Source organism: Phodopus roborovskii, unplaced genomic scaffold, assembly GCF_943737965.1.
Source record: "Phodopus roborovskii unplaced genomic scaffold, PHOROB, whole genome shotgun sequence".
NCBI classification, from domain to species: domain Eukaryota; kingdom Metazoa; phylum Chordata; class Mammalia; order Rodentia; family Cricetidae; genus Phodopus; species Phodopus roborovskii.
In genome coordinates, this window is record NW_026126448.1 from 13,390,159 (window position 1) to 13,404,351 (window position 14,193).

Below are 14,193 nucleotides of genomic sequence, written 5' to 3' on the forward strand. Positions count from 1 at the left end.
ATTTTGAATTTTGTATCTGTACACAGCATACATGTGTCCTCCCACCCATGGGGAAAGGTAATAGGTATGGGAACAGAGGGCCTTGGAGCCCTGGTGGGGTGACGGGGTAGGTGGACAGAGCGGGCGGGTGGGTTATAAGAAGCATCTTGCTTACTGACATGAAGCCTCACACCCTGTGAACAGGGATGAAGCCGCATTGGCTTGAGGGGGGCCTCGGAGGGCAGGCACATGGTGCCCAACTAGCCGGTGGTGCCGGCATCCCAGGGACAGGGTGGAGGGTGGGGTCTAGTTCAGGCCTCTGCTCCCCCAGGCCTCCCTCCCTGCTCTCTGAGAAAAAGAGGGTTTGGGCATCAGCCACGGATGGACGGCCTGACCGGCAACGTCTCCTTAAATGACAGAGATACAATGTGTATCAACAGGGTGATCACTTCTGACCTGTGTGGGATAGATAGAGGTGCCACAGGGCCAGAACCAATCCTATGGTATCTTTGGTTCGAGGATTCTCTTGCCTGCTCCACTCATCCCTCTGTCCAGCTTTGAGGGTGGGTCAGGGGCTGGAGACGGATCCAATGCCTGATAGCCCCTTGAGCCACCTTCTGGCTTACTCACTGAGGTGCTGGGACTTGTAAGAAAGTATCTCAGCGGCCAGCTGCTGGGGGTCCAGGAGCTGTGGGAATCGCCCCATCACAGCTTCTACAAGGTGCGGGTGAAAGACACCACACAACTTGGTGTACACACCAGCCCTTTCTTTGGCCCTTTCGTTCACCCTACCCCAGTGGCCCCTGGTAGCCCCTGGGCTGGGCCTCTGTGGCTCTTGCAGGACTGCGGTAGGTGAGGGCAAAGGGTATGGCTCAGATAAATACTCTCTGGCTGGAAAGGTGGGTAGCGGGGGCACGTAGTCGGGGACACTGAAGTGGCCCGCACCCATGGGCTGTCTAAAGGGAGGGTAGGCAGGTGCTGTCGGGAGTTCAGACCTATAGGTATGATAACTAGCATAAGGGCCCTGAGGAGGGCCCGACTCCCCCGGGCTGCCTCCTCGCACCCCCCATAATTCTGACATCTGGCTCTCCAAGGAGCCAATGCCTGAATCAAGGCACTCCTGGGAAGTGTATGGGAGTGAGTCTAGGGTGTGTGGGAGCCACTCTGTGGGCCCAAAGCTGCCCCCACTAACAGGGAGGCTTCTCCCAGCTGCAGTAAAGGTCTGTGTTGAGCCTTCTTGGTGAGGGCCTGGGGATGATCTAGCCCCCAGTTTTTTCCCATCCAGACTGCCTTGCTCAGCTTCTGGAGACTCAGAGCTAGGCTGAGAGGTAGGGGAAGGCCTCTGGCCACTTTTGTCCTTGACTGGGGTCCTGGGGGGTGAGAGGAGGGCATTAGCACGGAGTTCATCAGCCACAGAGCGCTGGGGGCGGCTCGGCCGCTCAGGGTGGAAGAATCGGCACTTGATTCCATAGGTACACTTCCTCCCTGCAAGAAGGACAAAGAGTGTCTCTAAATGGTGCCACCGAGAAGACGAGGTACAGGGACTTGGGGTTTAGGTGGTCTACTACAGATGGTCCCCCCAAGGAAGGCACCAGGGCACAGGTAGGCCTAGGCGGATGGGCAGGTAAGAGGACGTGAAAAAGGCTACTCAAGACGGAGCTGGGTCTCACCATAGGGACACGGCTGCTTCCTGTGTTCAGAAGGCAGTGACTTCTTACGAAGGAAGTTGTCCAGGCTAGGCCCATGCCGTCCCAAAGGGTCATCAGGGGGCATGAATCTGCGGGAGATGAGAGGGACACTCAGGAGTAGGCAGGCGTGAAGAGCGACCAAGGAAAGGGCTAGACAGCCACCTTCCCGGGGGAACAGATCAGCCCCCAAAATGCCTGTCTGTAGGAGGCCCCCAAAATCTTCTGAGTCTGCAGTTGTGTTACCCCAAAGGAACAGGGGATCCCTCAGTTCAGAGCTCAGGGTTACCTTCAAGGCAATCCCCAGGCTGGGAGTTCTCAGGTGAGCAAGAGGCCACAAGCTAACTGCGTCTTGGGATGTATGCTGCCATAGACTTCCTCCAGAGAGCCATCTAGGAACTCACTGGGTCTGTCTCAAGCTAGCTTCAATCCCCAGTCAAAAGCTCCCCTGGCCCCAGCCTTCTCTTCATTACGCATGCCTCCCCCAAAGCTGCAATCCAGTCCACCCCAGTATCTCTCCCGGTCCTCCAGCAGGAACATACTTGTCATTGACGAAAGAGTACATGAGCAGCCGCTCCTCAATGAAGCGCTTCCACTCCTGTCTCTCGCCTTGGAGGTCCCGGTACGTGTCATTGGAGACTACCACCCCATCAGATTCGTACGCCAGCTTCACAATGAAGCGGTCATCATAGCACACCACACGCTTGCCACCTACACGCCTGGATGGCGTGAACACCAGGATCTTCTTTTTCTCTAGTTCCCGCAGAATGTGCTGGTCTGGGGAGTGACAGAGGTGCAGGTCAGGGGCTGCTGGGGACCCTGAGACACCCACAGGGCTCCATGGCTCACAGTGGTGGGGCTCAGAGGCTGTTCACATCAGTTTCAAGAGGACAGAAACCAGCCATGTGGAAACCACATGCATGAGTACTCCCTTCAGCAATAGTGCTGAGCCTGCGGGGGAGGGGTGTCTTTCTGCTTCCCTCTGGCTCATGTGCACTGTCTGTACCATAGGGGTCCAGGAAGAATGGCTTTGTCCCTTGCACGTTCAGAACAAAGCTCTCAGCCTTGTTCAGAAGGAGCCCAAGTGTCCCCAGACTGGCCAGACTTGCAGACTTCTAAAGAGGTTGTCTTGTCACTCCTTTCTCCTCAAGGTGGGGGCTGTCATGAGGGTGGTGGCCACGGCTAGACCATACCAAGCATTCACATTGTGCTGGGTTAAACACTCCATTCCATCTCAACTGTTTCTTCAGCAGTGTGTGGTGGTATGCGAGAGCATACCACCTCCCAGCCCCATCTAACAGCTGAAGAGCCCGTGGCTCAAAGCATAGCTACTTAAGCCCCTCACCTGGGTTACTCGGGCCAAGCCTCTCACCCTGTCTTCTTGGCTCAGCACCCACAGTCTCAATCGTGAAGCTATACTGCCCCTCTGCCACTGGGGAGGCTGAACATCCCTTCAGTAGGATGAGGGAGACACCTCGAGGCTACACAAGGTGACTTTTGGCCATTTACATCTGAGCTGGGCTGCTGAAGGCATCAGGTATTGGAAAAAGGCAGGCTGGTCCTTGCTTATAATCTAGAAGGTGCTGGCCCTATTTGAGGACTCTTTGGTGGAGCATCAGGGTCTCTGGCACAGTGAGGCCATCTCATTTCCAGCACACATACATACCTGTGATGGGCACATCTGGCCGAGGCTGTTCTTTCCTCCAAGATGGTACAAACACAGTGATATCTGTGTGGCCTCGCTCCAGAAACCAGTTCACAGCCAGCAGAATGCCTCGACAAGAGAAGACTTCCTTGTTCCCGTGGCTGGCAGACGAGAGACAAGTTAGCTCATGGAGTAGCCAGTCTGTGGTCACCCTGGCTGGAGCAGAAGTGGGAAGTGGGCTACGCTCTGGCCCTGTCTGGCCTTGTTGGGTAGCTGTAGGACTCAGCCCCTGGCCCTCTGCCAGTAGAGCCTAAGGCCTTGTCCCTGGGCCGGTTCCCACAGCGCCTGGTGGCCAGCCCCAGATGGGACTTTCCCTAAGATTCCATCTCCTCAAAGTGTGGATCCACCCAGGAATCTGGCTACACTGGCTCCCCATGCAAAGGGGGAGGGGCGGGCCACTTGCAACATACCTGGGGGCGGGGGAAGGCGATGGGAGACTTGGGGACCCTGCCCTACTCAGGAGTTATGGGGACCAGGGGGACACAGATGTACACATGTAGGCTGAGTCACCTCTTTCCCTCAACACTACACGGCAAGGAGGCACCACCGTCAGAGGAGGAGCCACCAGTCATGCTAAGCAGGAGAAAAACCAGACTGTTCCGGATTAAAGTTCAGTCTATGCACAAGGTCTCAGCTTGGGTCCTCAAAGAGCAAGGTGAAGGAGTCACCCTTCTGCAGGGGTCAGGAAATGAAAGCCCAGCCCGGAGGTACTCCAGGGTGAAAGTGAAAGGGTCACCTCTTTTCCTCTCAAGAGGCCAGTTCCCCCGCAAGCCTGCCCCTCCCTGCATGTCTGCCGCTCCCCCCTCCCCGCTCCCCCACAGCCCCAGGGAGGGTGTGACTCCTGGCAGAAAGATGGGCAGGAAATTGCTGGGGAACTCTGCTTGCTCACAAGGAGGGCTGGGGCATCAGGCCTTGGCCTTGTTCTAGCTAAACATGACTTTCCTCAGAAGGAGCCTAGCTGACTCCTAGGTTGCCCTAGTCTGTGTCTCTCTCTCTGCCCATGAGGTTGGTGGATAGCACCTTTTTTAGACAAGCTAGTTCACACCACCAGGGGTACAAACTTCCCCAAGGCTTGAGGCTCAAGACAGCTGGTAAGGTGGAGTTCCTGGAAGTGTTGAAGGGGGGCTCCCTCCCCAGCAATCCTGGCCTCTGGTTAGCCCCACAGTGAGCAACTCAGACTCATATTTGGCAAATAAGGCTGAATAAATGTTACGCAAAAGAGGCAAGTCCATGGCAGACCACATCCTGTGTGTAGCTTTGGGGGAGTGACAGCTGGAGAGACCCAAGAGGGTGGGAAATGGGGCAACTAGATGCATGGAGGCTGTGTGGGGGGGTGAGGCTCCAAAATCGACAAGTCTTTGAATTGTCTCCAAGGTAGCGCTCTTCCTTCCCTGTCTCCCATGTGGCCTACTCCTAAGAGTGAAAATTCACTGGAGCTGCAAGCCTGGCCATTCTGTGCTCTCCCTGGAATCATTAACAAGCCCACAAGAAGTACACTGCTATTACCCTCCTGCCTGTTCAGGTGGTCCAGAGAGGGTAACTTAGTCACCAGGGTCACACAGCAGCCAGTAAGCAGAATCACTTCCATTGGTATTTAGGTACCAACAGCCCTGATAGTTGGGAAAGGCACAGAGTTCACCTAGACCATCACTCTCAGTGCTGGGAAGGAAGACGCTGGGAAGGAAGACTCCGGGACTCATACAAGTTACCTGGCTGCCGCAAAGAAGTGAAAACGGGGTGTGGGGCTAGTGGATTGCCACCCTGTCCCTTACAGAAGACCCAAAGTTTACATGAGAGATAAGTAGTTTCCGAACTCAAGCATCAGTGATTTGTATTCTGCATATGGACAGGAAGGAGCATGCCTGGAACCAGAGGGATGATGGACTTGGCAAATTCTTACACTTCCTTCTGGAAGCCAGGTGACACATCAAAACCTCCGAGAAACCCTCCCTCACCTTCCAGGGCAGGTCCCAGTCTGTGGTTTCACGATGCCCAGTGCTACCCCATCAAACTGTCTGTCTCCTTCCCTGGGCAATCTGCTGGCTTCCCCAGATGTGAGGTAGTCATCTGCTCCACGGCTCACTGTCCTGAGTGTGCAGTGTCCACATGTTCCATGAGCTCTCTATAATTTCAGGAGCTCCTCCCAGACCAGCAAAGTCAAGTTTGAGGATCCCACACCAGGGACCTTAGGTCATGTACTGCCTCTGGGCACTTAAAAACCTGGCTGGGGACAAGTCTACTCCCAACAGTGCTGGTACTGGAATGTTCCCTCAGCAGGTAGTCAGAGCCCTATTCTTGGCAGGGAGAGCACTTGAGGCCTAAGGCCCAGAACAGCTCATTCAGCTCACTGCAATGCAGGAAGCTTGGTTGGCCCAGGAAAACCAACTTCCTCCCACTCTCAGAGTCCTGCAGGCCCACAGGTCAGGGCCCCTAGCCTGATGGGCTGTGTATGTAGAAGACTCCAGCCCCTGCCCAAGGACAAGGCAGGGCTACCTCCCTAGGTGAAAAGAACTGCTTGGGCTGGGCCTAATGAGTGGAGGAAAATTCCCTTAGAAGGAAACAGAGGTGAATTTCCCCACGATTTGCATATGGTGGGGGCTAGCTGGCCTGCCCTTGTGTGTGTGGGGAGCAACAGGGTAGGGACCAAGCAGCTGCTGAGACAGGAAGTGTGAGGCTGGAATTCCCCTTCCGTGGCCACCCCAGCCCAGAAACCCCCACCAGATAGGCAGGAGGCAGGCCCACAGACAGTAGCTGTCTGTCTCCTCGGTATCAGCTCTCCTGAACCCCTCCACTACTGCCCCTCCTCCCGTCCAGGCCCCTCCTTCCTCTGCCCAGGATACAAATACACATAGCACATGGCTGACCACAAGACGCATAACACCCAGCCCATGACGCCTAGGGGGAGTCAGACCCCTCTGAATGCCTACTGAATGCCTACCCTATTTCAGAACCTCAGAGGGAACTCTAGATTCTGAGAGTACAAGTTTGACCTGCTGCCCTCTGGCATGGAAGCAGTGTTTCTCAGCCAAGATCAGCCCATATTAAAGATGTGAACATGGACCCAAAGGCGTAGAAGAGGGCTGCCCCCATGTGCCAGCTAAGTAGGGCCAGGACCAGCTGGACAGCTCACTTGACCCAGCTGGGCTGAGAATAGGTGGGACCAAATGCCAGGCAGGGAAGAGGCTGACAGTATGACAAGTTGGGCAGTCCACTTGGAAGAGCCCTCAAGGCATCTAGGAAGAGTTCCCCTCTTCCTGTTCTCTTGCTGGGGTCTCCCCTGGTCCCTGCCAACAGGAACGTTTCCTTGTGTGTGATCCACCCAGTCCTGACTCACCAGCCCATTGTGCAGGGAACTGGGAGAAAGCGGGGCTGGAGGGTGCGGCCTGGATGGAAGGGAGAAGTCAAGGGCTCCTTAAGGTCAGAGGCAGCCTGGCTCCTTTCTGCCTCCACCCCACCCCAATACCTGAGAGATCAGCAAAGGGGACAATCACCGAGGTCTGGGGACCCCCGGAGATCAGTCCAGCCCAAGCAGAATCTGTTCAGTCAAGACAGATGCCATCAGGGCTCACATAAGCCAAGAGCATCAGGCCACCTGCACACACCCATCGAGAGCCAGATCTGGCCAACAGTTCACACCTGGTTAGGGCTAGGAAGTTCTCAATAGCTAACTAAGCCTTGCTTTGTGGGAGCGCAAGTCCAGGACAAGGAGGTCCCAGAGGAGTCAGCCACTGAATGACAACTTAGCACTTGCAACTCCCCATATTCTACACGCACAGAAGGGTCACTTGCTAGGAACGACTGATGAGAGAGTGAAGAAATGGCTCAACTGCTTCAGTAACTCCAGAAAGCTCAAGTCCATGGGCTAATCCCCTGCATGGCCCTGCCTCATGTGATAGGCCAAGAGAGGACTGGTCTCAGGAGAGACCATGGTACAAGGTACAATCTGGGCACAGAAGGCTGAGTTTGAATCCTTGCTTTCCATTTATCATGGAGTGTGACTCTTGGCAAGGGTTGGAGCTATTTTCCTTCTTAGGACATTCATGAAGTCTTGAGGCTTCAGAAAGCCTCCTAGCACATGGGGCCTCCCAGAGAGCATTTGCATCCTCTCACGAGTCCACGAGGGAAAACGAGGGAAGCAAAGCTTTCTTCCCAAAGGAAGAGTCACAGACACTATGCCACAGGTCCTGTCCACAGAAGTGACACATACCTCATGGCCACGTTGCTTCCATCAATGACCACAGGCCTCAGGTCACTGCCGTCCTTGTCCTCCTCTGGGAGTGAGGGTTCGGAAGGCTTGGGGGTGCTCCCGCCCCGGGGCACCAGAGGGGGCTGGGGGCAGGAATCTGTCGAGGCCTGGCACTCTCTCTCAGTAGCAGAACCATGCTTCACCAGCTCCCCCAGTACTGTGTTGGTGTCCGCTTGGACCCCCAGCTTCTGCAGGACACTGTGGATCTCAGAGGACGAGTAGCCCAGTTTCCGGAAAAAGTCCACCTTCATCTGCAGCTCAGCAGAGGCCTCTTTAGCTTCAGGATCCTGGGCTGGCTGAGGGCGACCCCGGCAGCTGTGGCTGTCCTCAAGATCCCACAGACTCATGGTGGGGCTGGCTTCTTGGACAGACTTCTTTCCACAGGGGTCACTCATATCTCAGATTCTTGGAAGGCGTCCATCACAGCTCCTACTGACCAGAACGCAGGGTCAGAGGCAAGGTATGCTCAATATAGCTCTCTTTCAGCCTCTCCCCCACAGGATGAGGCAACATGAAATGAGGTGACACTACCCAAAGCCATCCTCATGTGTCATCTCAGGCTGTGCCCTCAAGAGCTCTCGGCAAGGAGTTATTCTTACATGGAGGAAACTGAGGCACAGGCAGTAAGAATTTACTCAACCTCATCAACTCATAGTTTGTGACACAAAAAATTGAACTTGTCTGACTCCACCCCCAAACCCGTCCTCATCCACACCAACCCAAGGGACCTAGAAGGCAGGGGCGGTGCTCTCAGAAGGAAACTGGGGGCTGGAAGTGCGTAGAGGACGGACCCAGGGGCTTCCCCTTTGTGGCCGTCGCCTTCATTCTCGAGTTCCACACTAAGCGCCCAGGACCGGAGTCGCATTCCGGGAAGGACAAGTTTCCGGGGTGACCCACAGGGAGAAAAGTTGCTGGGAGACTCTGGTTGGCTACAGGACCAGTGACGCGAAGCTGTCCCGGCTAGAGCCTTGCGCATGCCGGGTGCCCCAAGACACCCCTCTTCACTCACTAGGGTGAACTCGTAGGGTCCTGGCGATCAGCGATGGAGACACGGCCCGCGACCCTCCCGAGGCCGGACTCAACAAAGCGTCCCACCCGTCCCACCCCGTAACACTCACTCACCCCGCCGAGCGCCGGACGTAGCCCGTAGCGTGTCCATGGAGCCGACTCCTGGGCTCAGACTGCACCTTCGTAGCGGCGACAGGCGGGCAGGTGCTTTAAGGGCCGTGACGCGGAAGCTGGCCAGGGCCGCCGCCCCTTCCTGCTCCGCCTGCTCCTGCCCCGGCCCCGCCCCCGGCAGACCCGCGCTGGTCCCGCCCCGTCCCTGACCAGACCCCGCCCCAGATATTAGCCACGCCCCTGGCCACGCCAAGTCTGAGCAGCCTGCAGCTTGTGCCAACCAGACTGCTTAATTAAGGCAGGCGCTGCAGAAGCAGGTTCTGCACACTGTGCAAAACCGGAATAGCACGGGCTCCATGGTTCAGCTCAAGAATTTGACAGGTGTACAGGCCTGGTCCAGACTTCCAAGTGTACGAGTGAGGCCGCAGGCATTGGTGGTCGTACCTTCCTGTTTGATGGAGACAGGGCCATTCCACTTCAGTCTCATAAGCTGTGTCTGAAGCTGGTTCAGAGATGGGGGCACACCCAGGGCCAGGGACACTTTTCCTGAAATAAATACTTTCCCAAGACGGGAGGGCACCAGCACCACAGATGTACTGTAGTGGAGGAAAAGCCATGGAACGGAGGGACATTGACACCAATATCTATGAAGAATGCCACTGAGCACACTGCAAAACTCACCCCATCCCTCACTCTCAAGAGGTGACACCAGCACAGCTCTTTACTGTACCTACTTGGGGCCTAGATGATGGACAGATCCTTGTGCTCATGGACCTTTTATTTCCTCTGGGTTTTGTTGTTCTTTCCGATACAAGGTCAAGCCTCACAGCCCATGCTGGCCTTGAGCAACCCAGTGGCCTACTATCTCAGCCTCCTGAATGCTGCAGTTACAGGCAGGAGCCAGCTCCATTTACCTCTGAGAGATGCAGAAAAGGCCAGATGGCCTCAGCCAGAGAGTCCAAGACCAGGAGATACCATTCCAGAGCATCAAGGACCACTATAAGCATTCTGGGGGCTGTGTCTGAGTGTATGTGAGTCCCAAAGAAAAGAGAGGGGCAGAGGAGAGGGAGAAAGGGACCCCAGGACATGCACATGGAGGACAAAACCTATTGTATTACCAGCATGCTTGTATATAGGGAAACTGAGACCTGGGAAGCCAAAACACTCAAAACTAAGTGCTTATTACCATGTATCAATATTTTAGTCATGTTATACCTGCCTTGTCAAATAGAGGGTTGTCTAAGAATGCTGGCTATTAAATAAAACGGTTTTACAGTAAAAGTCACTACATATACAACTGCACATGTTCAGCCTAAAAATAATAAAATAATTTTATTGATTTTATTTTTTAATTATCTTATTTACATGCATGGGTATTTTGCATACCATGTCATGTCTGGTGCTCAGGAGGCCAGAAGGGGATTAGGATCCCCAGAACTGGAGTTTCAGATGGTTGTGAACTGCAGTGTGGGTGCTGAAGCAAACCAGGATCCTCTGAAAGAGCAGCCAGTGCTCTTAACCACTGAGACATCTCTCCAGCTCCCCAAAATAAAATTTAAAACTGTCTATGTTATCCTTTGTGTTATTTTTAAAGATTTATTTTATGTATGTATATCAGTGTTTTGCCTGCATCTAATTTTGTGTACCACTTGCATGCCTGGTACCTTTGGTGGTCAGAAGATATGAGATCCCCTGGACCTGGAGTTATGGAGTGTTGTGAGCGGTTATGTGGGAAATGAATCTGGGTTCTTGGCAATACCAATACATGCTCTTAATGGATGAGCCATCTCTCCAGCCCTGTTTTGTTTTTTGAGACAGGGTCTCATCAAGACCAACCTACCTTTGAATTCACTACGTAGCAGAGGCTATCCTTGAATTCTAATCCTCTCCCTCCAATTCCCACATGATGGGGTGACAGGCCTGTGCCACCATGCATGGTTTCCTATGCGTCTGTCATTTAACTTAACAAGTGGCCGGTGTGGTGCCTTTGAGAACTTCTGGCTGTCCCCGCGACACCTCTTTCCCTCTTCTGGAGGAACTGCTGTGCCAGTCATCCCTCCATGTTGCTCCCTTGTGTTAGCATTGTATTGTTTAGCTGTGATTTCTGTTTAGAATTTTAGGTAAATAGACTCCCTTATACCACACAGGTGGTATAAGTCCATGTCTTTGCCAGAATACTATACTTTATTTGGCTTTCTGCTGAAAAGCAACCCACTTCATGGAGAAACTCAGAACTATTTATCCCTTTACATAGATGTAGTTTCTATGGTTTGAATATTATCTGTTTTCTTCTTTTTCCTTCTTCTTCTTCTTTTTTTTTTTTTTTTTTTTTTTTTTTTTTTTTTTTTGAGACCAGGTCCCACTGTGTAGCCTTAGCTTACCAGAACTCACTATGTAGACGTGTCTGGCCTCAAACTCACAGAAATCTGCCTGTCTCTGCCTCCTAAATACTAGGATTAAAGGTATGTGCCATCATATTGGCTTTCTTTCTTTTCTTATTTGCACATTTACCTATTGAAAAGGTCATGCTGTGTAGACAAGGTTTGATCCCAACTTGTGATCTTCCTGTCTTTGTCTCCTGGGTGCAGGGATTACTGACATGTACCACCATGACTTGCCCTCATACAATTGTAGAGTTGAGAAAATGCCTCTCAGAGGTTGGCAAGAGTAAAGTTAAGGCCCCAAGTTGGTGGGGCTGGAAATTCTGTAGCTTTCTCTCCTGCATCCATCTCCCTTGGATATTTGCTTTTGTGAAGGCTTTGGGAAGTTGCCAGGAGGAGGAAGTACATATGGCTAGTTGGTCCTGGGGTTGTTCCTTGAACTTACTGAATGTCACCAAAACATGTAGGCATGCGATTGTCTGGTTCCTGGTCTTATTTACTTATACTGGAGGGCTGAACAAAGAGGGAATCCAAAGCCTCCCTGCTGAGCGCCAGATCATGGCGGGTGCTGGGCATGTGGCATGCGCATGGTCATTCCTGTTGAACTCAGCACATTGTACCCTCTTCTCTTGCATCCCCTCTTTCATCTGTGCTCAGTGACAGTGGGTATCATTCTCTATGGCAACCACCTTTTAGATGGTGAAAATGTAAGAACTACTTCATCTGCCTGGGTCACCCTCTGGTGAGGGGACTAGACAGGGGTTCCCACTAGTGTTCCCAAGCCCTGTGCTGTCCAGCACTTCACAGAGGCAGCTGGCAGGGCCAGCAATGAGTCATGCATCTCCCCATAAGCCACAGTCTCCCTCTCTTCCGGTTTGTGATGATGACTCCTTCCTGAGACACCCTCTTCTGCAGAAAGCCCTGGCTGCTCCTGAGAAGCCATGCTCCGTTTACAACTGGGTTTTGCAAGCCTTGGCCAATTTCTCAGGATCCCTATGGATCTGTTTATCCCAAACCCACATCCCACTCTGCCTCTTGCATGCCTGTCTTGGAAGCTAGGCTTTGCCACTTCCTTCCTAGAGTCATCATGCCCTTTGTCACCTGAAGAAGGTCTAGAAACTTCTGGACTGTTTAGCCCACTTAGGGCTAAATGGGGAAGACTGGAGAGGGAAAGGTCCCGTAAATGATTCCAGCTCAGTCTGGGGATGACAAAGGAACTTGAGCCTTCTCTAGAGGGATGAACAGTGATTCTCATGCCTTCACTGAGTGGCTATAGAGTGGCTAGGACTCCTGCAAGCCAAGAAAGAACCTTCCTGTGTTCTGAATCTTTATGTGGGATCCAAGGATTGATCCAAGTTGTCAGGCTTTGTGCATCAGGTGCCTCTACCTGCTGAGCATCTGGTGTATGTTTTTCTATCTATCTATTTATCTATCTATCTATCTAACTATCTATCTATCTAATTTCAAGACAGGGTTTCACAGCCTTGGCTGTTCTGGAAATCCTTCTGTAGACCAGACTGTCCTCGAACCCACAGAGATCTACCTGCCTTTGCCTCCTGAATGCTGGGATCAAAGGCGTGCGCCACCACCACTCAGTGTATGTTTTAATAAAAAAGGAAAAAAAAAAAAAAACTAAGGTTTTTTTTTTTTTTCCCAGACAGGATTTCTCTGTGTAACCTTGGCTGTCCTGGAACTCATTTTGTAGATCAGGCTTGCCTTGAACTCACAGAGATCTGCCTGCCTTTGCTTTCTGAGTGCTGGGATTAAAGGTGTATGCTACTACTATCTGGCAGTATATTTTTTTGGGGGGGGGTATTTTGCTTGCATGTATGTCTGTATACTACACGAATACAGTGTTCACAGAGGCCAATAGAGGGTGTTGGATCCCTCAGAACTGGTGTTATAGACTGCTGTGAGCTGCCACCATGTGGGTGCTGGGACTCAAACCCTTGTCTTTTGGGAGAGCAGCCAGTGTTCCTAACTGAACAATTAACTTTTTTTTCTTTGATTTTCCTAGGCAAGTTTTCACTATATAACAGCCCTGGCTGTTCTGGAACTCGCTCTGTAGATCAAGCTGGCCTCTGGCCTCGAATTTACAGAGATCTGCCTGCCTCTGTCTCCCTAGTGTTTGTATTAAAAGCATGCACCACCATTGCCAGGCCAATTAACTTTTTTTCAAGTCAGGTTTTCAAATGTGGTACAATGTATTTAAATAAGGCTTTCAAATGTAGCACAATGTGTTTGTATTATTAGCTTGTTTTAAAAATACTCTTTTGTTTAGGTTTCTTGGTTCTTTTGAGACAAAGTGTCGCTATGCTGCCTTGGCTGGCCTGGAACACATTACATTAGTGAACAAGTCCAGAGTGGTTCTCAGTCTTCTAATGCTGCCACCCGATAATACAGTTCTTCATGTTGTGGTGACATCCAATCATAACATCATTTTCCTTGCTACTTTATAACTGTAATCTTGCTACTGTTACGAATTGTAGCATAAACATCTGATATACAGGGTGGATGAAGGGGTCACAGCCCACAGGTTGAGAACCACTGTGTCTTTGAAATTGTGGCAATCTTCCAACCTCTACCCTGTCTCCTGAGTGCTTGGCCACAGCATGTGTCACCATGCCAGGCTGAAATATTTGTTTCTTTGGAACAGTGTCTGATTCTAGGACTGGGACAGGGAAAGGTGAACCCGTGGCACCTCCTAGTGCCAGATAGTTAGGACACATCTGACCATGGAAAAAAGACACAGGGTAAAGAGGTGAGTAGAGCTCCAACAGCTTCAACTGGAACAATGTTCCTGAGGGACACAAAGCAGGACTTTTGTTTGTTTTTGTTTTGAAATTGGGTTTCTCTGTGTAGTCCTGGCTGTCCTGGAACTCACTATGTAGATCAGGCTGGCTTTGAACTCACAGAGATCCACCTGCCTCTGCCTCCTGAGTGCTGGGATTAAAGGTGTGGGCCAGCATTGCTGAATTGAGAAAGCAGAACATTTGCCTCCAGCTTCAGCTATCTCAAGTTCTAAGCTGGAGGGCTAGAGAGATGGCTCAGGGGTTAAAAGCACTGGCTCCTCTTTCA

The 14,193-nt window shown here is 52.1% G+C and overlaps 1 protein-coding gene across 1 annotated transcript; it reads right to left on the reverse strand.

Moving 5' to 3' along the window:
- Positions 1-355: 355 nt before the first annotated feature.
- On the reverse strand, positions 356-8,877 carry Zc3h12a (zinc finger CCCH-type containing 12A). The gene is made up of 6 exons (XM_051188745.1): positions 8,738-8,877; positions 7,577-8,044; positions 3,331-3,470; positions 2,207-2,441; positions 1,650-1,756; positions 356-1,464 (listed from the first exon to the last, which is right to left on the reverse strand). Exons 2-6 carry the CDS (start codon positions 8,008-8,010, stop codon positions 602-604), a joined length of 1,779 nt encoding a protein of 592 aa, XP_051044702.1. The 5' UTR covers positions 8,011-8,044; positions 8,738-8,877; the 3' UTR covers positions 356-601.
- Positions 8,878-14,193: the final 5,316 nt, after the last annotated feature.

Bases quoted from the DNA above. Each gene is read 5' to 3' on its own strand.
- Zc3h12a (XM_051188745.1), bottom strand. From the start codon at position 8,010: ATGAGTGACCCCTGTGGAAAGAAGTCTGTCCAAGAAGCCAGCCCCACC. The intron at 1,757-2,206 runs GTATGTTCCTGC...CATCTCCCGCAG, and splicing joins TACTCTTTCGTCAATGACAA to ATTCATGCCCCCTGATGACC. The intron at 1,465-1,649 runs GTGAGACCCAGC...TCCTTCTTGCAG, and splicing joins GAAGCAGCCGTGTCCCTATG to GGAGGAAGTGTACCTATGGA.